Source organism: Centrocercus urophasianus, unplaced genomic scaffold (genome assembly GCF_019232065.1).
Source record: "Centrocercus urophasianus isolate 14NV4802_14NV808 unplaced genomic scaffold, USGS_Curo_1.0 seq_1, whole genome shotgun sequence".
Classification (NCBI taxonomy): domain Eukaryota; kingdom Metazoa; phylum Chordata; class Aves; order Galliformes; family Phasianidae; genus Centrocercus; species Centrocercus urophasianus.
The window spans coordinates 1,702,482-1,728,320 of record NW_024884141.1 but is presented as its reverse complement, the minus strand read 5'-3'; the positions used below and the strand labels follow the sequence as shown (position 1 = coordinate 1,728,320).

At 44.3% G+C, this 25,839-nt stretch overlaps 1 protein-coding gene across 2 annotated transcripts in view; it reads left to right on the top strand.

The window, feature by feature from the left end:
- ME3 (malic enzyme 3) overlaps positions 1-25,839 on the top strand; it is a 119,971-nt gene that overhangs the window by 53,307 nt on the left and 40,825 nt on the right. For both annotated transcript variants that reach the window (XM_042809908.1, XM_042809823.1), the window contains exons 2-4: positions 9,197-9,330; positions 10,284-10,433; positions 24,064-24,139. In XM_042809908.1, coding sequence (XP_042665842.1) covers positions 9,197-9,330; positions 10,284-10,433; positions 24,064-24,139 — 360 coding nt within the window. The remainder of the gene's footprint in view (positions 1-9,196; positions 9,331-10,283; positions 10,434-24,063; positions 24,140-25,839) is intronic.

Genomic DNA, 25,839 nt, shown 5'->3' with positions numbered 1-25,839 from the left:
CTTCACGCATCTTCCCTTTTCCTCTCTGCATTAAAAAGGAAGAGAAAAAAAAGAAATATTCAGAGAAGGAGGAGAACGATGGGTCAGGTCAGAGGTAGTCACGGTAGGCGAGCTACTTTTCTTAGTGGTGCCAAAAGCCATTTGGACAGTGCAGCGACTGATCTCAGCACTAAAGCAAAACATGTGCTTGGCAAAACAGCAGCCCCTGGGGTCAGCAGGGAGATCATCACAGGGCCGGATGGAGGCTGGGCCGGAAAAGGGCATGCATTTGTGCTGCATGTCATGGAATCACAGAATCGTTTCAGTTGGAAGGGACCCTTAAAGGCCATCTAGTCCAACTCCCCTGCAAAGAACAGGGACACCTACAGCTAGATGAGGTCGCTCAGAGCCCTGTCCAGCCTGATCTTGAGCGTCACCAGGGATGGGGCACCCACCACCTCTCTGGCCAACCTGTTCCGATGCTTCATACCCTTCTCATAAAAAAGTTCTTTATATCTAATCTAAATCTTCCCACTTTTCGTTTGAAACCATTGCCTATTGTCCTATTACAGCTGCACAAAGGCCTCCTCTTGTCTCCCGAGAGGAGCTGTGTACAGGAATTTGTTCCGGGACTGGGGGCTGATTCTGGTCACAGAGCCAGTGTGAGCCTCGCGGGGAGCAGCTGTGATCCCTGGCTCACGTTAATCAGGGACAGGCAGACCATGCCCCCAAAAAAGCCCAACATGATATTACATGTCTCCTTATTATAGGCCATACAAGAGTAGAGTGCTGTAGATCTGCCTCTTCACTGGTGCACTGCAGAGCCATTGGGCACTGGGCATTATGGTGGGTTGATGGTTAGACTAGATGGTCTTAGTAGTCTTTTCCAGTCTTAATGATTCTTTGGGCCTCCCACACATCATGATGGCAGCCATTTCTCTGCTGAGCCCAGCGTTAGCTGCCGGTGTTGGTGTCCAGCAGAGAGCTCACAGTGAGATGGACTGCAGAAGTGATGAAGGGAAAACAAGAGGCCTGGAGCCTCAAGCAGGAAATGGAGGCTCACACAGATTTGCTGTGTGTTTACTGTGTTTACCTGCATGTTTGATTATCTTCCAGTAGTGGTTATATAATTGGAGGAGATCTTACTGCTGATTTTTCCAGTGTATTTGTTTCAGTGAGGTGTCAGTTTTCTTATTTAGGGCCCTTCCTCATCTCTCATATTCCTAATTTTTACAGGAAAACATTGTCTTTCTCAAGAATCTTTCATCTGAGGGGGTATCTGGACGCTCTGTCCCATAGTGCTCTGAGATGGTGTTTTCTTGAGATGGGTGTATATAACATATTAAACAGCTATCAAAGCTGTGGTTGGATGGGAGTGAACAGAGAGCATGTGGTACTGCTCAAGAAGCCACTGCTAACTGTCCCTTTCTACAAAGCTTCAGCAGAAGCAGCATATGAGGATGTAGGAATGGTACAGTGGAGAAATAAACTCTGATAAAAATCAGCAACAACATTACTGTTGGCTTAACTCAGGCTCAGCTTCCACCCAGGTGATTTTCTGAAACAGCCAGCTATATGGTTTAGGCAGCGTGTGCCAGTGGTGTTCAACCAAATAGAACCGTCAGCAATCATCCACAAATGGCAATCACACTCCAACCCACCTCTGGAGCAACCTCAAGGTTGGGAGGAACTCATCCTGGAGGTGTAACAGCAACGGAGATGTAAGCTGAAGAGAGATTCCCATCCTCCAAAATCACAAAGCGGTTTGCATGTGAGCAGTAAGCACGCCGCTCTCCTTTTGTGTAATTTGCTGCGACCTCAAAGGGAAGTTGGTGCTCGCTATAGCACTGAACCCAAATTATACACAACCACAATTCACATGACCAGCTGTGTGTATGCATGATGGGAGAAGTTTCCAGACATTGTAAAACTGGCTTTTAAAACTGTATTCTTTCAGGGCTATGGATCACATTTCAACCTTCAAATTGCCTTGATCTTTGTTCTCAGACATATTTGCCTGTCCAAGCTGAGGATAAGGGCTGTTTTTCATACACTTAGGAATGCAAGTGTTTTTATGCAGAATTCTTCCTGTCTAGGGAAAACATCATAATTGTGAGAAATGTGTGTCTGCAGCATCATAGGAACAGCCACACTCTGACAGAAATACTGTAGTTTGTGCTTGGTGGGGCTCTTACAGAGACTGATGTTACCCTGCTCACTCTCTGCAGGCAGTGAAAGAACAGCACCCCCCACAGCTGAGACAGAAATGAGAAACCCATAAGCCACAAAGCTGTCCTGGGCCAGCTTGTTGCACTTACTGACTGACATTAAAAAGGTGTGACAGTGGTATGTATGAAACAGATGAGGAATTGCACTGGGAGGCTGGGAATTGTGTAGTTGTTACAAGGATGTTTTCCTTTTCTTGTGAGTTGAGGAAGTCAATCCACTGGGATCTGGGTGCCGAAGTCACATGGGGTATTTTAGTAGAAGGCCGAGAATTTGGGCTTTGCCTCAGGAATCTGCCCTGTGCTTCTCTGTAGCACAAAACATCAGTACTACTTGCTCCGTCAGTACTCCTTTCTCTATCAAGAATTCAATATAAAGGAAGGAGCATCCAGTGGGCACTACAGGTTTTACACTCATCCATACAGGAGCACTTCTCCTCTGCTACCTGTGTGTGTGCAGGTACCGTGCATCACCCCTTAAAATCAAGTCTTTCTGTAGCATGGTGGTCCTATCTATCCTCCATGCATTGACTTTACACTTCTCCCTTATCAGTGCACTTCATATTTGTAAAGACGTGTTCAAAGCTAGTAATAAGAGAAAAAAAAGAAGTCATCCTAATCTATTTCTCACTTAAGGCAAAGAAGAATTCCCATTAACTCATACAGAAGACTATGAGGTCTTGATTTTTCTCTTGTGGAAAGAAAACAACGCATTGAGTTTAGCCCCAAATTTGAGTTTCTTATTAAAAAAATGCAACAACTGTATCGTGTCACGTCTTACTTGGTATTAATTGGCTATCTCCACCTTTCCTGATAAGAAGAAAACAAGGCTATTTTTAACTACCTGTGAAGTTACAGAGCCTTAACAAAACCACTCAGCCAAAACCAGCTGCTCTTTGGGGAAGTCTGTCTAGCTCAGTTTGAAAAATCTTTCACTCAGAGCAACAGATTCTTGTTTGCAGACAAAACACACAATTTCTAGCATATGGATATTTTTTTTGTTTTGTTTTCTGTGGAGGAAAAATTAGTGCCCTGGAGGCTGGCAAACTGTGGGAAGAGTAATGAGTTCTCTGCTAAATGCAGTCTAGAGCTGTACCCCTGCTGTCTGAAAACATGGCGAGGAGCTTCGTGCTGACATTGCTCCTGTGAATTGATGAATAAAGCCCTGAAGACATTCTGCTTATGAGACATACTCATAGAGATAAACCTCCAGTACATGTGGGAATGCCATGGCTCTGCTATTTCTTGCCTGTGAGCCTGCCACATGCCCATTGCAGCCATCAGGTCCCTGTGCTGTAAGGGGTTTGGCACATGGACTTTATTATAGAAACATACAATCACGGAATCGTTTGAAACATAAGGGATCCTTAAAGGCCCACTAGTCCAACTGCCCTGCAATGAACAGGGACATCTACAGCTCCACCAGGTGCTCAGGACCCCATCAGCCTGACATTGAGCGTCTCCAGGAATGGGGCATCCACCACATCTCTCGGCAAACCATTTTGTTCTGGTCACTCTTACAAGAGTCACTGTTGCAGGATGAGATAATGATGAGAGCAGGAATGAAAACATAGCTCTCTAATCCATTGAAAGGAAGCAAAATATATACTGGTGAAACCTCTTTAGTGGTAGGGACAGCTTCCATTGGTAGTGGAGTGCGCTGAAGGTGGTTCTCCAGGAACTGAAACAAACATGGAATTCAGTTGCTTGATTATCTCTGTCCTGAAGGGGGTTTTTTAGCATTCTCCAGCTCTGTGGGAGAGGAAGGAACAAGGATATGAAAGGATTAGAAATCTATGATTGTATCACTTTGTAACAAAGAAGATGGCCAAGAGCGTGGGATTTTTCAGCTTGTGACTTTGAACCCATAAAGAAGGATTGGCACTATATGAAGACTTTGTAAATCATGGTCAACAAAAGTTTGCACAGCAATAACAGCAGAGAAGATGCAGGGAGAAATCTTTCCAGGTTTCAGATAAGACATGGTGATGTCTTCCATGTACCCCAAAGCACTGTGGGTTTGGTTCTTTTCCAAGCACACACACCTGCAAATTAGAGGTAGTAAGAAGCTGCAAGACATTTAAAATGAGAAGATAAAGGTTCACCCTTCCAGTGTGCCTCCTTCCCTTCCTTTTTATGCACATTTTTTCAATACAGCTTTTCCAAAGTGGAAACACTACATAGGACAAAACTAAAAAAGAAGCATGAGGCTCTGCCACGCTTCTCCAGAATCTCTAAGTTCCCTGAGCCCCCACCACCTCAACTACAGTTTCCTGATGTGCTAGTAACTATGATTTTGTATCTCTGTTCCCACTGATGGAAGTATGATCTACAACGAGTAAATGATAAAGCTAAGCCAGTCTTGGATCCTTCCTGCTTGTGTTCATCTGAGTGAATCAGCCCCTTTCTGCTGGAGAGGGCAAGTGGTGATAATGCTAATTGTTGTTTGAGAATTGGCTCTGCCTTCAGGTTCTGAAACAAGTGGCTTTTAACAGACTTGAGCTGCAAAGAGAGAGCTGCCACCTATGGGCTTGGTGCTGTCAGAGATAAGAAACCAGAAGCATCTGAGGTTCTTTTTCAGCACAAAACCCATTACTCAGCCTCCACAGAGCATGAAGCCTGGTGGGCAGCAGATATTTTGGCCTTTGTTGTTGGTCAGTGACATAGCATCTGCCCTCTCCATGACAACTCATTCCCCACACATTTATAAATGAACTGCAGCACCTGGCGTTAGCTCTGCAGGGCAGTGGCTCACCTTCTAATCATTAGACCTTTCAAGACCAGAAAAAGAGTGGTACAATATGGCTTTCAGGCAGCCTTAAAAAAAAAAAAAAAGAAAAAAGAAAAAGAAATCCAACCCCCAAAAGCTTTAATCTTAAACGTAGCGAGAGGTCCATGAGTTCCAGCTTTTGATCTGAGGCAGTGTGTTTCCAAATTCATTTCACGCTGTGCTGTTCCAATGAATGTTAGGCTTCAGCCAGGAGTCCTGCTCCTGGACCTGCAGAGCTCTGCTCCCGGCCATGGAGCTGTTCTGCAACGGACCAACTCTGTATGTAAAAGCATTTCAGAGATATCTATGGTTGGAAAGGCAGCAGCTTCCTCATCGCACGCAGCTGCGGTTGCCCCAGTATGAGAGAACTTGTACTGGCTCTGCTCATTTGGATGCAGTGAGTGCAGAAGTGCAGTGAGGTGGTAATGTCAGATGTCAGACTGATCAGGGATGCTAACACCGTGCTCCCCTTAGAACCTACTGAATGATATGAATTATTATTTTCATTCCCAATACCACTTCAGGAGGTGACTGAGCATGCTGCTGCACACTTTTCAGCCCTTCTGTCTCTAGAGGAATGCAACGAGTCAGGGCATCCAGATCTGGAACTGGAGCAGCATGCTGGCGAATGCCCCAAAGAAAGAGAAAACATCCCCGCAGGCCTGAAGGACACATGCCCAAATACAGGCATTCCACCTTCATGAGACCTGCACACCGACGGCAGCTCTCACATTTACCCTTGGATAAGGAGAGCTGGATGCTCCTGGCTGCATAGCCTTGGAGGGGGTGTTCAGACAGAGATCAACCAATTGTGAAACATACAATTCTTACAAAGGGTATTGGTAGGCATGCAGACTGCTGCTTCTGTAAGGCATCACAGCATTATTTTGAATAAGGATGTGCTGGGATTAACTAGGAAGAAAACTTCTTGTATTAAGTGTGTGAACGTGATGAAATATTGAAACTTTTCACTATTTTAATAGGTGAAAAATAACTGAAAGACCTTTTTATACATAATGAAAAAATGCTACAAGATGAGTTTTAGTGGCTGGGGACAGAAATATCTAGGATGCTGTGTTTCTGCCTTTTCTATCCCTTTCTCCCTTGGAAGAGTCAGGCTGTGGCCAGGTCTGCTGTGATGTGATTCTCTGGGCAAGCAAATGGAGTATTAGTGCCAAATATTTCTGTCCTTCCTTATCTAAATATTCCTTATCTATCCTTCAGGTTCAAAGGTTGCAGGAAGCAAATGGTTTAAAATTGTGGTTATCTTCTTTTTTTCCTATTCATTGCAGATAAGCTTTGACATTCACAGTAGCTGTGTTTTCCCTGCTGCTATACAGTAGTGTCAGCTCAAAGCCAAGCAGTGCCTTAGAGCTGATGTCCAGTGTTGATCTTGGTCTGGTATTTCAGCAATCTCTGGTCCGGAGAATAGAAATGAATGCAAATTTTCTGATGAGAATGTTTTTCTTTAAATTGAAAAAAAAAAAAAAGGATGACTCATAAAAACTCAAGCTTTATCTTGTGGGAACATACCGGACCTGCTGGGAAACTCTTTAGGAGAAAGGCTTCTCAGGTCCAGGAAGGAAATTTGCTTCAGAAATGTCACACCGCAGCAAAACCAGCCACGTCCTGCTGCAACATCCATCTACCAGCACAGGGCTCGTGGAGCTGCCCTGGGTTTGGCAGGGAAATCCTGAGCGCTGCCTCCACATCTGCTGACTGCTACTCAGCCAATGGGAACGATTCCTCTTGTCATGGTCCTGCATCAAAGATCTGGGAAGTGCTTGGTTCTGGCCTGATACAGAGCAGAAAAATTAAGAAAAGGATTGTGGCATAAGGAACATTTCTTCTTGGATGTCCCAGAGGCTGAATGTCCTTTCCCCCTGTACTTGGCCCTGGGGAGGCTGCACCTCGAGTGCTGTCTTCAGTTTTGGGCCCCTCACTACAGGAAAGAGGTTAATGCCCAGGAGTGTGTTCAGAGAAGGGCAATGGAGCTGTGAGGGATCGGGAGCACAAGTTTCATGGGGAGTGGCTGAGGGAGCTGGGATTGTTTGGTCTGGAGGAGGATCAGGGGAGACCTCATCGCTCCCTGAAGGGAGGCCACAGTGAGGTGGGGTTGGCCTGTTCTCCCAGGTAACAGCGATAGGATGAGAGGGAATGGCCTCAAGTTGCACCAAGGGAGGTTCAGGTTGGATATCAGGAAAAATTCTTCTCATAAAGAGTGATGAGGCACTGGACAGGCTGCCAGGGGGGTGGAGGAGTCACCATGCCTGGGGGCGTTTAAGGAAAGGGCAGATGTAGTCTTGATGCACGTGGGCAATACTGGTGGTAGGTGAATGGCTGGACTGGGTGATCTTAGTGGTCTTGTCCTACTGTAATGATTCTATGACTCTAGTTTATGATTTTATGAAATCCATAAGAACTTTTCTTAACTCGTGCTACCACACCACTTAGCAACCGTGGATCTGGCAAATTGGAGAATCAGTTCTGGCCCTTCCCTCCATCACGTGTGGCCTCTGCCAGGTTGCTGTGTCCCTGCTGATGGCCTGGCACACGTTCTCAGCAGCAGCCACGCCATGGACAAGTACACAGCTCTCACAGCAGCCATTCCCACGACTGACTGTGTGTGTCAGCCCGGGGTGCTGCTCACAGCTCAATGACCTGGTTATTTTTAATCCCACTCCTTCCTCTCCCTCATTAACCATGCGACCCCACAAAAGCTTGTGCTGGCACACGCGTTGGGGTGGCACGGGGACAGGAACAAGCAACAGGAGGCGGTGGAAGGCTGCCAGAAACAACTTCATCCAGATATATCCTCGGATTGCCTTGTGCAGCACTAATAACAGCTACTTGCCGTAGATTAACACCAGAGCCCTGAGGAAAACAGCAGTTTAACAGCTATTTACTCATAAAGCTGCTCATTAGGATTTTTTTCAAGCATTTCTCTGTTTGCTTGAGTAGACGTACCAATAATTACTGATTTTGAATAATTTACTGCCAGCTCTTCACCAAGATACAACTTGGTTGGCTAGTTATGAGTGAAGTTTTCATTAGGATTAAAGCTCTTCAGACTTCTGAAAATGTTTCCTTCTATCCTGCTGTCTAATTTGGTATAAGAATAGCAGAAATCCTATTAATTAAAGACTAAGAGCTTTTATAATCTTCTTCCCAGACTGCAGAATGCATTTGCCAGTGCTGCTCAGTGGACTGAGCCCACTGTAGGATGCTGCTGCTCCTCTGAACACACATGTAGGAGTGGGATACACTCAGGCTCCTGCTTACGAAAGGTCAAATTGTCCCTTAAAAGCAGGGATTTCCCATGCAATCTAGAGTTTGATCTTCAGCTGTAGGCAGGATGAGCATCCTTATAGGATGTATGGCAACCCTGCGTGCGCCTTCAAAAAGTGAGCCAGTGGATAATGAGATTGGCACTGAGAAGTCATCCTATACACCAGGTCTGTCCCCCATGCTCCTCATATGCCACTAATAGGTGTTGTGACCTGAAAATGCATGGCTGATGGAAACACAGAAACTATGTGAAGCAGATGAGTTTGGTAAGAGTATTCAGTGTCTAAATCTAAGTATGATATTTATAAAAGATCAACTGCTGTAGTGGAGTTTTCAGGTCATTGAAACGAGTAGGTATGGAATGTTTTGGGTTGGAAAGACCCTAAAGCCTAAAGACCCACTCAGTTCCAACCCCTGCCATGGGCTGGTTGCCCCCCCACCAGCTCATGCTGCCCAGGGCCCATCCAACCTGGCCTTGAGCACCTCCAGGGATGATGCACCACAGCTCTCTGGGCAGCTGTGCCAGGCCTCACTCTCCTCTGAGTGAAGAATTTCCTCCTAATATCTAACCTAAACCTCCTCTTTTGCTTTGAAGCAATTCCTCCTTGTCTGTCACTATCTGCCCATGTAAAAAGTTGATTTCCCTCCTGTTTATAAGCTCCTTTTAAGCACTAGGAAGACACAATGAGTCTCCCTGGAGACTGCAGCTCTGGTGGTTCAGGAGCTGTGGTGTTTCTGAGGAGTGAACGCTCCTGGGAGACATACCTGCACCGGTATGGTGCTGTCTGCCATCATAGAGGGGAATCACTGTCTGGGACTGGGCATTTTGACAGTACAAGGACACATTCTGCATATCCTTCAGCTTTTCTAATTGGGGTGCATCTGCCAGTGTGTATTTGCTGACTGATCCTGCCTTCCCTTTTTGTCTTCCCAGGGAATGGCTTTCACACTTAAAGAGAGGCTGCAGCTGGGAATTCACGGCCTCCTGCCTCCCTGCTTCTTGAGCCAAGATGTTCAGGTTCTCCGTGTCATGAAAAACTACGAGAACAAAACGAATGATCTAGACAAGTATGTCAAAAACATCTCATTTCCTCCTTCCTTCCCCTTTAAGTCATGGTTCTTAAAAGTCCATCGGAAGACTTGAAGGGTTTCCTTCAGAGTCACTCTTTTTCCAACCATCAGTAGTGTTTAATGTTTATTCCGGCCTGTCTGCTGTCAGTTGCATGCCATTCCTGTCCCAAAACAGCACTGCTATTATTGCTTTCTTCTACTAGCATATTGCTGGACAGCTGTGCCATTAACCTGGCAGATCGCTCTCCTTTGTGTTTAAGTGCCCAACAAAAAGGCAACCCAGAGCTCTCATGTTTTATGCACCCATCTGCATGCTCATTAGGATATTCTCTAAAATGATGGAAGGAAGAGCAGAAAGAACCAACCAAATGGTAGGGAAAGAAAAAAAAAAGCAAAAATAAAAGCAACGTCTAAAATAACAAAACCAGAAGTAATTATGTGTATTGACAGCACTGATGTATTTGTGTTAGTTCTTTTTGGAATGCTGGATTTAGCTATCATCGTGTGTTTTGTGACTGAGGGAGTGGGATAACGGAGAGAGGTTTTGCAGAAATACTTTCAGTAAGATGGTGCTCTGAAATGCACACGCTTACATTTGGCTGTGGGTACATACAGCCATACAGATTGCGAGGTAGGTTTTGATGAACGACGCATGTTTTCATTGCATGTTTTCTAATGCAGAAAAATTCTGCTGATATGCGTAGGTCTGATTTCCAGCTCTGTTGACCCTATAAGCTGTCTGTAGAGCTGGTCAGGCCCTCTGGGAAATTCTGCTCGAAGAGTCTGTTCATGATCACAGAATCATAGGATGATGTAGTGCTGTTCATGCTGTAGCACTTAGGAGGGTTGGAGCTTTGCAGAACTGAGTACGTGCAGAGGGAGCCAACTGTTTCTCTTAATGAAACTGCCAACATCCATAAGTGCTGATATATATCTATTTTACTTTCAAGGTATATTGTTCTTATGACATTACAAGACAGGAATGAGAAGCTGTTTTACCGAGTGCTGACCTCTGACATCGAGAGGTTCATGCCCATCGTTTACACCCCAACGGTTGGCCTGGCGTGTCAGCAGTATGGACTGACTTTCAGGAGACCACGGTGAGTGAAAAGACCATTCTTGCCCCTTCTTTCATGTGAATATTGCTTTTGTGCTTGATGTGGGTGGCCCGAAACATCTCAAACTTCATTCCTAATCAAAAGATGGGCTATCAAGCAGCTTCATGTGTATACTTGATGATGAGCTGGGGAGTTGAGAATAGCTCTGCCTTCTTATAAACAGTGAACAGAGTGGTTTTGTTCTCCAACAGTCTGTTCTGCTGTGCAGTGCTCTGCAGTGTTCTACTGCACAGTCTGTAGTTCAGCTCCAAATGCCTCTGAATTTATGGTTGCACCCTTCCCCTGCTGCAGTCTTGGGAGCACAGAGCTCCTTCCGCAGTGCTGGCTTTTGAGTAATTGCTGCATTTGGGATACACTGTGCTGATTTTTATTTTCTCTGTGCACTTCCCACAAGCCACCCCACAAAAATCATTTTCAAAGGAGATTCTGCTCTGCATCAGTGCCTTCCTCGCTGCTCCAAACAGTTCCTGAGTAATTGATGCAACATTAAACGCTGTGCACGGCATTGGAGGGCCTTCTCTGCATAATTGCTCTTAATGATTATTGTTTAGATAAGCCTCTCATTAGCATTTTAAAATACGTTTTATCTATCCTGAAAATTCAGCAGGAAGTTTCAGTTTTCTTTGCAAACTCTTTTTTTTCCTTTTGTTCTTGAAATGTACCAGGCGGCAGATAAACACTTTTGCTTGAGATGTGGAAATAGACATAGTAAAGGAATGGAGCAATACTATTTTAAGTGTTTCATAAGCATGGGATTTAACTGTGGTTTCAGCTGAAAGTAGTGGGATAGATGGGCTTTTGGAGCCCCCAGTACAAGAAAGACAGAGAGCTGTTGGAGAGGGTCCAGAGGAGAGCCGCAAAGATGATCAGGGGACTGGAGCATCTCCCCTAAGAAGACAGGCTGAGGGAGCTGGGCTTGTTCAGCCTGGAGAAAAGAAGGCTGCAGGGTGACCTCATTGCAGCCTTTCAGTACCCAAAGGGAGCCTACAAACAGGAGGGGACTCAACTCTTTGAAAGGGTAGATAACTGCAGGACAAGTGGAAATGGTTTTACGTCGAGGAAGGGAAGATTTAGGTTGGATGTCAGGGGGAAGTTCTTTACAGAGAGCATGGTGAGGTGCTGGAACAGCTGCACAGAGAGGCCGTGGATGCCCCATCCCTGGAGGTCTTCAAGGCCAGGTTGGATGGGGCCCTGGGCAGCCTGGTCTGGTATTAAATGTGGAGGTTGGTGGCCCTGCATGTTTCATGAGATTCATGATCCTTGAGGTCCCTTCCAATCGAGGCCATTCTCTGATTCTATGATTCTATGCTTCTTTTCCATCCAAGCCATGCTGTTATCCTGAAGAAAGTCTTTGTATGCTCAACTCCTTCTGCATTCATTGCTATTGGAGAATTCCCCTTTCTCCAACTCACTTTTTTTATCATGTTTTCAACCCACATTATTTCACCAGTGCGGTAAGAACATCTGTTCTCACAGTTTGAGAGTTTTACTGCTGAATTTGGGCTTGGAGCTGCTCTGGATTGCAGCCGTGTCTTCTGCAGTAAAGGGCAGACTATCACACCCTTAGCACACTGAATTTCCTATGGCAAGGAGTTCCTACTGTGAGTGACTTTCAGCCTAGCGTCAGGTTTGGTTTTAATCAAACATTTTTTTTTAGCAAACTAGAGGTCTGGTTCCAAAAAGCGAAGAGCTATTATATTGTGCAAAGGGATGAGATTAAAACGAGAAGCATTCGTGCGTGCTTATTTTGTAGCTGTGTCTTATTGTCTTACAGTAAATATCTTTTCTCCTGGAGTGCATTATGGACATCGGGAGCTTGCTTGCCAGAAGCTTAGCTCGGGGTAGCATGCCAACACCTCTTGATCAAATCATTGGGACCTGCAGATTTGGGGAGCTCAGGAATTATTCAGAGAAGTTTGAGTTTCTAGTTCTTCGTATGTTAGTTCCCCTACGCTGCACTGATTGCCCATGAAGGCAATTCTTCTCACCCAATCTTATTTGCATCAGAAGGTTTTTAAAACAAAATGATCGCCACATAAACCTCACATCCTGATGTATCTCACAGCTGTTTTAGGAAGTGCTCAACGTAGAATCATAGAATCCTTAGAGTTGCAAGGGACCTCTGAAGACCATCTCGTCCACCTCCCCTGCAATGAACAGGGACACCACAGCTCAATCAGGTTGCCCAGGACCTGATCCAGCCTTGCCTTCAAAGTCTCCGGGAATGGGGCATCAACCACACCTTTGGGCAACCTGATCCAGTGCCTCACCACCCTCACAGTAGGCTTTTTCCTTATATCTAATCTAAATCTACCTTCTTAGAGCTAGAGCTGGGGAGAATTTCCAAGCTGCTCAGTTTTGCTCTGCTGCCGCAGGACGCCTCATCATAATCCTGTTCATTAGCTGATTACACTTTATTTTAAATCTGCAATAAAACATTTCTACATAAACCATGCCAGTATTTAACTCTCATACTCATAAGTAGACAGTATTTTTCCCATAATGTCTGACCTGAATGATGTCTGCAGATCCAATCCTCTCTATGATAACCTTTTTGCAGCAGAAACTGGAACAGTGTTCAGCCTGGTAGCTTTCCTGCTTGGGACTGTTGCTGCCCTGCCCAGGTCACCTCCCCTTTGGCTCTGTATCTCCTGAAGCACACGTTATGAATCCTTTCTTTGCTACGATTACTCCACCAGATTTATGCAGCTTTATAATTGTGCATTTCTTCTTGCTCTGTGTCCTGCTGGGAACCTTGTCTTGTTGGTTTTGGATCACCTCTTCAGTGATTCAAAATCTCACTAAACCTCCCAGCTCAACTCTTCGGAAATTTGGAATGTTTGCTGCAGCAATTACCTTTTCATCCAAACCATCACATTTAATGTTCTTGATCTGGAGATGTGAGATATCTCAGCTTAAAATATCCCATGGTGCGCCAGCATGACTTGACTTGTATATAGCAAGCTTATAGGGGGGAGGGAAGTCTGCAGAATATTATGCAGTCCGTTTGCAGCCTCAGCAGCAGAAATTAGTGACCCGTGAATGCAATAAGCCTCTTCCCTGTGTTGAGATCTCTGCTAGTCCCATTAGTGCTTGATTTTATATTTCAAGGCTGAACGTGGTAACATTAAAGCATAAGTAACTTGCTTACAAGGCAAATCTTGTACAAGAGCATCTCAAGTTATTCCTACAAGGTCTAGCAGGGCTTCTCTCATCAAAATGTGTTTATCAGTGTTGGCACAGCTGCAGGTTTTGTTTACTGCACATTGCTGTCATAACTCAGTGCCTCTTTTACCTTTCCTGATCTCTGTGTACCATCTTTTTCACCTGTGCATGTATGGGGCTGGTGTTTGGAGCTCTCCTCCCACACCAGCACTCAGCATCCTGTACAGGTATCAGCAGATCACCTGCTCCACATGGCACCTGGCACTTGCTCTTCCTTTCTTTTGAAACGCCATTGAGCCGACGATCTGAAAACACAGATTTGCCCTGTTTAGCAGTAGAAAAAAGAAGCTGTGGCTACCCCTTCCTTGGAGGTGTTCAAGGCCAGGTTGGATGGGGCTCTGTGCAGCCTGAGATGGTGCCTGATTTAGTGGCTGGCAACCCTGCCCATGGTGGGGGATTGAAACTATGTGATCTTTGAAGTCCCTTTCAACCCAAGCCATTCTATAATTATAAGCTGGTGTTGCAGGGTCTTGGGGTTGCAGCTGTATTAGGAAAATCTTCAGTCACATTTGTGTCTGCAAGTTCTGGAAAGACTGTGAGGGGATGCAGATGCACTCACATTGTGAAGGCCACTGTCAAGGCCCCCACACAGCGTGCCGGTCACCAACGTGCCAGCCTGTCACAGGACCTGAAGGAAGCAATGCCACACATCCATCCCTGGTTATTCTCTCAAGAGTTGTGCTGGCAAGGGAAAAAGGGATGTGCAGAAGATGGAACAAGCTGCTGAAGGCTCATGGAGGGCAGTTTTGCTAATGTTCAGCAGCTGTGATGCCCTTCTGTAGCTGGATGGAATGGAGATGCTATGTTAAGTACTAAGGAACATGGGCCTTGGAAGTGTTTGCTTTTCAAAGCCTGAGGTTCCTTTGTCCTCATCAAAAACTTGGCAGGGGGAGGGAAAGAAGTGTAATGGAGCAGAGCCTGCAACCTTCTGAGACACTAAAGAAGGAAGAGGAGGAGGAGTTCCAGTTAGTTGATCCCCTTAACACAGTCATGTTGTCCTAGGAGAGGCTTCTACCAGACTGAAAGCTTTAAGACCATGTTTTGTGACTTTAGAATGAAGAAAGTGCATAGTCATATCATGATCTTTTCCTCTTCTGCTTTTTCATTCTTTTCCAATGTAAAATGTGCACAGTGAATGCTGTGGGTGCCCTTATGCAGCACAGATCTGAACATATGCATTGCAGTCAAAAAGATATTTTTTCAGCTTGGAGGATCTTTTTTTAATCATGACAGTATCTCTGAAAAGAGACTCCATAGTTTTTCACAAAGAGAAAGCAGAGAAGGGAACTTATCTCAGAGCATGGAATCAGAGTTTTAGTTCTTGTCTAATCCTAGAGTCCTGGAATCCCAGAATGGCTTGGGTTGGAAGAGACCCCAAAGATCATCAAGTTCCAACCCCCCTGCCACAGGCAGGGCCACCAACCTTCAGATCTGATACTAGACCAGGTTATTCAGGGCCCCATTCAACCTGGTCTTGAATACCTCCAGGGATGGGAAATCCACAGCCTCTCTGGGCATAACAATAACCTAATAGTGAGGAACAGCTTATTATACTGGCATAAACCCATAGCCTCTCAAGATACTGGATACTTCCTGAGCATTCTGGTATCTGAAAATATATGGTTGTCAGCTGCTCTGCAAAAGCTTTTGGCATCCTGACAGCAGGACTGGAAGATGTTGGTGCATCACCACCAGAGTAAAGCCATGGGCACAGACAAAACTTGCTTGGGTTTATTCTCCTTTTGGAGATTTGAATATCCTCAAAGACTGGTTGCAGAACAATGCAAGACATGTTGAGATGAAGTGGAACCCAGAGAATGAAAGCTAACAGGATGCAGATGGTGCTAAAATTAAGCCTGACAGAATAATGATCTTTGTCCTGATGAAAAATGAGCAAGTGAAACATCAGTCAGTCTGCAGAACTGTCTTGTCAACAGATCTGGCTCTGCTCAGGGCTTTTTTTCTTTTTTTTTTTTTGTGTGTTGTGCAATCAGGGTGACAGGAAAGAAAGTTACCTTCCATTTCTAGACATATTTCAGAAGGATGTTTTTTCACTGAGAGCAGAGGAGGGGCCCTGGCACAGCTGCCCAGAGAGCTGTGGTGCCCCATCCCTGGAGGTGCTCAAGGCCACGTTGGATGGGCCCTGGGCAGCCTGAGCTGCTGGGGGGCAACCAGCCCATGGCAGGGGTTGCAACTGGATGGGCTTAAAGGTCCCTTCCAACCCAAACCGTTCTATGTGTCTGTGAAATGTGGAAGTTAGAACATACAGGGTAAATCTCATAGACTTGCCACTGGTCACTGAATTGTCTGCACTCTCTCTTCTGTAAACCAGTGAAGACCAAAAGCAAGTGAGAAGACTGGGTTTTGAATTGTCTGGAAGCTTCTGCTTTGAAATCCTTTTAGGTGATCTCTAATTCCTGCAAAAACATCAAGTATCGTAACATCTCTTCTTGCCAGCAGCAAGGTTCAGCCTTCTGCCAGGAGCTGCTGAAAGCAGTGTAGAAGCTGGATGTGTTTTATAATCCCTGTGTGTGTAACATCACTGTGAGGATCCTGGTCTTGTGTTAGGTTTAAGAAAGGGATCTGTGAAAGGGGTCATGGGGACAGCGTGTAGGGAGCCCTGAGAGGCTGGAAGAGCTTGCAGCTGAGAGGCACTCCTAAGTATGGGACCAAAGCGTGAAGCAAGAAGAGCATGGCTAGAGGAGGTAAGGAGAAGCCAGCTGGCAGAGAGGGAGCCCAGGGCTGCTGAGGGCAGCACAGCCTGCCGAGATACCTCTACTGTCAGAGATGGTTTGAGTTTGTTGAAATTCCCTGATTTAGCTGGAGAAGCGCAGAGGGAAAGGTGGAGCTGGCCAGAAGAAGAGGGTGACTTGGAGAAGGAAATTCAAGAGGATATGTTCACTTTAATCTGGCATAAATCTGTGTGGCTGCCACAAGGAACAACCGCACCTTACACAAAAAATGCCCCAGACAGGGAGGAGGGAGAAGAATTATTTAGAATAATGAATACCAGGATGTAAACTGGAAGGGAAATAACACCAGCCAGCACGAAAACCACAGACAGCAATGTTTACTGGGCTATGGAGAAGCCTCCCATAAAGTGAGGAGAAACACTTCTTCACCTCATTAGTTTATGGAGTATTTATGTATAAAAATGATACATTTTTCTGACAATTTTTTATTGAGATTTTATTTTATGCAATACCACAAAGCAGCTGTAAGACATCTGGCATTCTGCTGTATCATGGCCATGCCAGAGGTAGCACCCTCATCCCCTCGCAGCAGGGCATCCACGTCTGAAAGAGAAATCAAGAGCAGTTCTGCATCTGCCAAGGACTTCCTCAACGGGTCTGCAGAGAGTGTGAGGTTCTGTGCTTTGATGCTGTCATTCTTACCCTTCTTGGTTGTTGTTTTTTTTTCTGTGCTTTTAGAACTGCCTTCTGCTAACAGCAAAGAGAAAATCCTGTGTGAAAACACACGTTCTGACAGCAGGCAACTCACAGTCTGTGGCTGTGGAAGACTTACTGTAAAAGCTGCTGATGGGTTCTATATTCATTAAGACAGAACGCGCTAGGTTACATTTAACTTTATCTGAAAGCTGATTGATGTGATATTGTCAAAATAATACCTTTTTTCTTTGTCAAACTTTGTCCTCACTTTGTGTTCAATCTTGGGGTTCCCTGCAGTGTACTCTAAAAGCCAAAATGTGGGTCTTGGAAGAATTTTCACAGCACAGGAAGGAAATGTTATGAGAGTAGGATTTAATTTAGCTTCCCAGGGAGTTTTGTTCCCACCTTAACCTCTGGACTATAAAGTAAAACAGAATACACTATATTATGTGTTTAGCAGTTAAAACAGATAAGAACTCCTTGGTGAACATTTCTGGGCAACAGCACTGGGCAACTCATCTCAACATGGTTCTCTTTGCAACCCAGTACTCTTTCAATTACTAACATACTGCCAGGATCCAACACACAGGCTACTTTAGAACTCAGCCTACAAAAAGGCAGAAAAAGGTCAGGGTTGAGTCAGGTTTTCCTATATTTGAAGCTGTTCTTCAGCTGGGTCCCAAGACACTTGAGCACGATGAACTTAAATGGAGTGAAGGATACTGTGTTTGAGACATGCCCACGTTGCTGGTGGCTAGGATCCCTGCATGGTGGGATCTTCTCTCTCACCTCAAATCCTGGTCTTTACCCATGTGTGTAAATTTACACATGCATGGCAAAGTAGTTAAGAACATCCTAGCATCTCCCTCTTTCTCCTGGTTAGCCCACCCAGCCTCGGCTCCAGGGGCTGAATCCTTACACAGACCTCCTCAGAGCTTGTCTCATTGCTTTTGAAAATGGCATGGAAATAATTGTTCTCTTGAAGTTTTGAAATACAAACAGGACTTAATTCTGAGTTACACTATGACATGACAATCCTCTGCTTAAACCCTTTTGTTCTGAGAATCCAGAAGGAATGAGCAGTTTGAGATAAACCAGAAGCAGTCTGTGTCTGTTCACCTCCTCAGCCCTGGATTATGAATAGGACTGCGTGCCAACCTTCTGCATTCTCATACTGCTGCACAGTGGCCACTACCAGTAGTTTCTTTCCTGATCTTTCTCCATCAGAGTTCCATGGAGTGAGAGAACTATTTATTCTCCAGGCTGTTTTCAAGCAAAACCAATGAATTTAGGATTCCTCTCAACCTCCGTCCGCTATGCTCTTACACCTCCTGTGTGCAGCACCTTCTGTTCCTTTCCACAGCCCCTTCATCCCTTCTCCATATCCACCTATGCTCTACTGTAGCCACCTACACCAGCTCGCGTTTCTCCCCTTCCCTCACCAGTTTTTCAAGGATTCTTTCCTTTTCTTTCCCAATCAATACATTTTTGACCTTCAGACTCCTGTATCCATCCTCTTTTTCATTTTTTTTCCCCCTATAGGAAACTTTTTCTTCCTCTTTGCCAGGGCTGGGCTAGCGAGGGCTCAGCAGGAATGAGGTGTGAAGCAACACACGTTGTATCTGGCTGCTATCTCTGTGGCAAGCTGTTGGAATAATTGTCAGAGGAAGGGTTGTGTTCTCCTCCCCAGAGAAGTGGGGACACAAACCCCATTATCTTTTTCCTTTATATCAACAGCAATTTCCACAAATGGCATTGGAACAAACATCTTTGAGACCTGATACTTGGCAGATTTCTACAGGTTAAATTGCTTGCCATCCCTTGGGATCATGGAGGTTTCCCTGTGTGGGTTTAGGGGGCTGTTATGGGCAGTGATTCTTTCACTACTGTACCTTGGAGCCTGCATCTTCTGGCTCCCACTCTGAATTTTGGTTTTCCTGCCTGATGATGACTTCAGGAACATTTGTAACGCTGATGAAACCTCACAGATTATGATTATTCTAAATTAAATCTACTCAAAATTATGGGATTTTGCCTTATAAATCTCTATGTAGATTACATTAATAGATGATTTTGCTTTGTTTCTTTTACATTTTCATCAGAACCTCCTCTTGTGCTGTTCAATGTCCTATAATTTGCAAAGAAAATTATCTTAAAACAAAAAGTTTCTGGCTTTTACTATAAGCAAAACTGTAAGAATAACTGATGAATCACCACATAGATTTTGTCCAATGTGATGATTAATTGCACTGTATTTAGACAGAACAGTGCATGCTAACACATCTTCTCCAAAGCCTGTAGCCCACAGGCAGGTATAATCTCAAGCTCCCTAAAAGAGCTGAGCAAAGTTTGTTATTCCTGAAGGCTCTTCTGTTCTGACAGTGAACTGAGCCAAAAAACCAGCAGTAGGGTGCAGGTGGTGGAAGTATCTCTAGAAGCTCACGTTGTTCAAGCTGTCAATTTTGTCTTGAAAGTGTAAATAAATATATCCAAATGTAGGGCTTTAATAGAACCACATTTTTACCACATCTTTAGCACAGGCGGGCCTTGAATCCACAGAGTGGGTCTTCTGATGTGTTCTTCTGGCAAAGCAGGGGCAATTTTCTGTGGTTGGCATGCAATAAAAGCCAAGCCATCAACTGCTCCCTGCCTCCTGTCTGTCCCCGCTGCAGTAGTGGGCACCCAAAATACCTAGCAGTCATCTGGGGTTGGGGCATAATGCAACCAAATTCAAGGGATCATGTCAAGGACGAGTTTTAGATGATCCTCAAAGGTCTCTTCCAAACCAAAGCCCTTTACAACATGTGGTATCTCGCTGTGGATTTCTCACAAGTTCTACGCTGCTGTTCAGCAGTGGTGTCATGCAGTGTTAGCAGAGATCTGACTTTTGTTTGTGATTCTATGAGTCCACTGTAACTAAAGGAGATGTAGAGCAGCTAAATGCATGCAGAATGGTGGGTTGCTGTGCAGGTGACATACAGGTGAATGGCAGGTGATTTTTCTGGGTCAGAAAACTAGGCTGTGCGTGCGCCTCACGAGGTGTCCATCTTAAGGAACCTGATTGAAACCACTTATATTTTTAGCATTTTATTTTAATCAGGCTGTTTTTATTGAGTCCCAAGCGTGATCACGTAAAGCAGCCTTGCTGTCTTTATGTTCTCTGAAGCAATTTATCAAATGCCATCCCAAGAGAAATGGAGAAGGCCCGGTGATAAAAGCAGAATTTGTTGCTTACATTGCATTCTTTTTTCAGAATGCTTAGCCTGCATCTTTTCCTCAGAAAAAGATCAAGTTAATTGATTTTTCTGCCACTTGGATGTTTCTTATTTACTGCTGGCCTGTGTTTCTCAGTATTCAGAGCTCTACCTGCTGTCCTTCAAAGTATAAATAAGCTTTTACCTCTCCCTACAAACTATCTGCCCTTGAAAGAAACTTGGCTGCTAATCTTTCCTGTTGTGTCAACAGCAAGCCTTTACTGAGTTCAATTTGCAAAGCTCATTTTTCCCTTCTGCCTGGCTTGTAGAAGAGATATTATGAAAGATTTACCCTCAGCCAATTTTAAGCATCTTATTTCAATGGGTAAAGTTGGCCAGTTCATCTCTGCAGGTAATCACTGCTGCCAGGTGGGAGAGCACGACCTTCATGGGGACCATGGGGACTGATCTGGGACTCCTAAGTGCAGCAAGTCACTTTTTAACTTTTTGGCTAAAGTCTGACACCTTCTGAATGCCTGAACACCTCATGGAGTCCAGAGTGCCTGGACCAGGTTCAGGTCCAGCTGGGTGCCTCGAGGCATTGGAAACTTTTGTTTTATTGAAACTGGGCTCTTGGCTTCCTGATTCAGTGCTGAGGGAATAAGAGGCCTGATTCAGTATGTGCCCAGTTCTCATGTGGCTGTGTCAACAAGAGACATCATCTTACCCACATGCATGGCCCTTTTTGCTCCTGGAGGTTTCCCTTTCCCATTCATTCTTAGTCTAAATTAAGCTATCCAATTTAGTTTGGAGGAAAGTATTGAGCAGTTTTTCATCTGAATTGCTCCCTGCCTATGACTGCAGGGAAAAGCAGCTAGAACTAGAAACATGGTGCACTGTCATAGCCTGGATGCAGAGTCAATCTGTGCCATGGACGTTTTGTTTCCAGAAAAGGATCCGTGGAATTCATCATGGAAGGTCCTGTTTAACCATATTGTTGAGAAAGGGAATGCAAATTCTGAGAGGGATGCCTCTCCCTGCCTGGTTCTCAGACACCAGCCCCACTACTGTTGCCAAGCCAGGCCTTCCTCAGGCAGAACATGCCATGGTGTTAGCACTGAGGGCAGAACTCAACTCCCAAGCAATGCTTTGAGAGCAGTCAATGGATTTCAGAAGATCCAGACTCTCTTCCCCCATATCTGGAGAAACTGAAGACCATCCCACTGCCCTCTGCATTTCATATGCTGCAGCAGCAGAACTGGTGGTGGGTGGGCAGTTGGGTTTCAGGTACCACTGCAAGCAGTGAGTGTTTTTCTAAGATTAAATAGCTGATGGACACCCCTCAGCACCAATGGGATTTGAATTTATGAGGCACACAACTACACAATGAAAGAATAGGTGTCATTATTATTTATGGAATATGCTGCATTGAAACAATGCCATTCTTTTTACAAGCATGTCTTAACTTGGAGTATCTGCAATGATGTTACTAATTAGCGCTTTCAAGACTTGGTTGGTAACTCCTTTCTAAATGTGAATGGCAGCAGTACAGCACCCCTTCTTATGAAGATTAACATCTGTGAATAATGCTTTTGAGATAGGCCATGTGCATGTGATTAGCTCACTGGGCACCATTTTAAATAATTACACTGAATAAATGAACCATTAGTTTCTTTTTTTTTCTTTTTTTTTGCATTTCTGATCGTTTTGTGTGATTGCATCTTGATCAGTGTTGAAGTCAGCACTTCCATTTTTCTTCTCTTCAAAGTGATCCTCCTCTTCATTAGGATTCCCACAGCAGACTGTGGGAAGAAATCTGCCCTCCCAAAAGAGTTGTATGAGATAAGTATTTGCCAGGGAGAGCAGCCCAATTACTTTTATTTATTCATCACTCGTGGATATACAATGGAAGCTGTCTCCAGTCTCCTTTAAAAATATGACTTTTTCTAGCTAATATTTCACCAACCCCAAACTGTGACCTGATCTGAACTTTCAAGGGCTGAGCAATAGGAGGGACATGTAAGCAGCAATAATGTATTTCTCCATTGTTCCACATGCAATGCCAATCAGTAGTACAAGTCTTGCTTTTGTGAGCAGATAACAAGGCAAAGAAAATGTGTGCTTCAGCCTGCCAAGAGGAGTCATCAAGTTAGAGCCCCTGATTTGTGCTAATTTGAGGGTACTATAAGCAGCATAAGCAATTTGCCCCAAGACATATGGAGGAGACTGCTGCTCTGGGGTTAGAGATGCTAAAAAGGAGCATTAGAAGATCTCAGAATATCTGCACAGAGATCAGTCAATGTGAATATTGTTTTCAGTCATAACTCCAAAGAGGAGAAAAATAAACCACAAGTCTAAAAATTATGTTTCTAGAATGCTGTCTTCCAGTTCCAATTTTATTAAAAAGAAGACATTTTAATTTAGACAGTGGTGAACTTTATGTGGAGATGTGTTTAGTCTTAGTGCAGCGAGGTATGCAATTGCCAGTGCAGATACTTCATACTTAGATCCAAACATTTACCTTCCTGTTCTGTTTCTCATAATTTTGGATGTTTTCCTTTTGTTTTGCATTTGTTGAATACAAGTGTCAAAAATCAGTGTTAGATATGCAGGAAAAACAAGGCAGTGTAAGGCTAAGTGACTTGTCCAGGTGATCACCATGGCAAATACTGACCAGCGTGTCCACATTACATGGATTCATCGTGACCACTGATTTCACAGTGACAGCTGAGGAACAGCAGTGAGTTACAGAGTGAAGCTGTATATGCTTATCAAGCCCATGTTTTAGACAGCCAGAATTTCCACTTCTTAAATATGATCCCTTTTTAAAGGTATTGGCAGATGTAGCCTTAAGGCCAGAGCTACGTACAAGCTCAGGCTAGATGAGCAGAACAAGCCAAGCTTTCCTTGCCATGTTTACAGTCCCTTGAGACATAGGGCAAAAGGGGATACTGCTGCTGGGAGCAAAACAGACTTCTCTGACATCACCTGGCATCGTGTGGCACGGGTTGATGAGAACCCCAGACCCAGAGAGGTGCCCTTTGCTTTAGGCTAGATCTAACTGTAGTTGTTTACAGCAGAGCTGTTAATACCAAAAGACATTGTTTGGCCTCCTGATGCAGCCTGTTGATACAAGCATTTCTGGAAAACAATTCAGCTCCATCCTGGATCCATCTCTCATATCTGTCAGGTGATCAAACTCCTGAAGAGTTGACATGTTTTTAGGGTTCCACTGACTAGAAAGGGGACCCAAAATATCTAGCTCTGCATTTGCCATCAAGATTGTTGTCTGGCAGGAATTGGACTCAGTGATGCTCATGTGTCCCTTCCAACTTGGGATATTCTATGATTCCAAATTGTTAACATTGGTAGCTGGGTGAGAAGGATCACACTTTTCACCTCTTGAACTGCCAGCAAGCTCTTCATCGAAGAACGCATAACAAGGCTTGAGGTAAAACTGTCAGCCTCCTTTGCAGTGACCAAAACTATTTTAACAAGAAAGCTCTCATGGATTAAGGCAAAGTTTACTCCCCAAAACAAAGACATTCCACAAGGCTGAAATCTGCAACACCAGTGGCTGTTGAGTGAACCTGCATTAACGATCTTGAGCCTTAGGTTTTTGGAATGAGGATGGAACTTGATACCAGTAATCCCTTGAGGTCTCATTTCCACGCAAGTGAATACCCTGTTGTTGTGCTCAGTACCTCATTTCTTCGAATTTTTGAGTTTCACCTGTTGTTTGTTGTTTTGTGTTTTTTTTTTCTTGGAGTAATTCATTTTAATACAAATCTTTTTCTTTCCTAGGGGGTTGTTTATCACCATCCATGACAAGGGCCATATTGCAACAATGCTAAACTCTTGGCCTGAGGAAAACATTAAGGTATGTGTCATGTCTTCTTTGGGCTGTGAAATTAAATGCAGTTGTATGTAAAATGGGATGTTGAATGGCACTCTTTGGAATAATTACATAATTGCCTATTTTAAAAGACAATTAAGAAGTATTCCCAGTCTCAGAAAGTTTCCAGGCTAGTGTTGAACCTGAGGTAATCTGTCATGTGTGTGTGTAGTCAAGAACATCTTTTTTTATTATTGGTCTATAAAAAGAGCCTGCATGATAATAAATTCATACAGAAGGGTGTTAGTGAAGATGTAGCATTTGAGTGTCAAAGTATGCTGTGTCTCATTCACAACTTGTTAGATGTACCAAAACTCTTCAGGATATCTCTGTAACTGAGCTGCTTGCAGGACTCCTTCCCTATCCCAGTGAGTCATGCACCATTCAGCATTGCCAACTTTGCAAGTAACATTTGATATCCAGAAGCTGAAGAAATTACAGGCACCCCACCCAGAAAGTAATCTTTTGAAGCATTTTTCAGTAAGGCTCGTGGCTGGGCAAGTCCCTGGCATAAAATGCAGTCAACATTTAAGACAGGTCATGTCAATCACCTTCTTCCATCAGTTTGAAAGTATACATGCCTGAGAATTTCCCTATTAACAGAGGTTCCGTTCCCTATCAGTCAGCAGTTTCTTTCAGGAATAGAGATTGGGAAGCTGTGAAAAGCTTGCAAACATGTTCCTTTTTTTTTGGGGGGGGGGAGGGATTTAAAATGCTTCTAGAAAAGGTAATCCTATTCCTTGTCTTTGCAACCACAATGAACAAATGTAAACTAGATATTTTGTCCAGATTCTGTCCAAAAACATCAATATTTCCATTTGTTTCTGATCAGGATTGTGAGCAGAACTCATTCTGGCCAGTAGGTATGTTTTTGCAGATGGGGAAACCAGCATGGAGAGATCAGACTCTTGTTGAAATATCCTTCTCTGGCACCCAAAACAGACCATAGGAAGAGCAGTGGTCCATGAAGGAGATTCAGACACTCTGCTTTCTGAATTTGTCAGACTATGAAGGCAGTTACCAGCATCAGTTTTGGACTGCAGGGTTCCTTATATATTTGAACACACACTTTGCCACGCCTGACCTGGTAGGCATCTACACACCTGAGATTTTGAGATAAGTAGGGAAGTACCTGAACTGCACTTAAGTCCCTGGTGGGACCTGTTTGCTTGAACAGGCTCAGACCACACCGAACACTAACAACACTAAGCCCCTTTCTGTGAAGAAACATCTGGAGGTGCTATTCCACTTCATACTTCATGCTGCCTTAGAACTTTAAGGCAACAGCATTTACTGTGGCAATGGGAAATGTTAAATTGTGTGACTGGGTCCTCTGTCAGGGCTGGAAGAGCGCTCTGCTGAGTTTAGCAAAGCTTCAGCCAAGCTCTGAAGTGTATGTCCCACCTCCAGCTCTCCTGCTGAAGCTGGGCTGCTCTGAAGGAACCTAAGTGCCAGAGGCAGAATAAGCAAGAAGTCATTTGAGAGCACATTCATGCAGGAGCGTGGGATTTTTGTGTCTCTTCCAGGATTGCTAATGAATCTGTTCATGAGGAAGCACTGGGTAAAATATGGGCAGCCCTTTGTTAATTTTTTCTGTTTCCTTAACCTTATACTCTTTTCTGCACAATGGTCCAATTGGAGCAAGAGTAACACAGAGAATGTACAGGATAGTGTTGTGGTAGGGT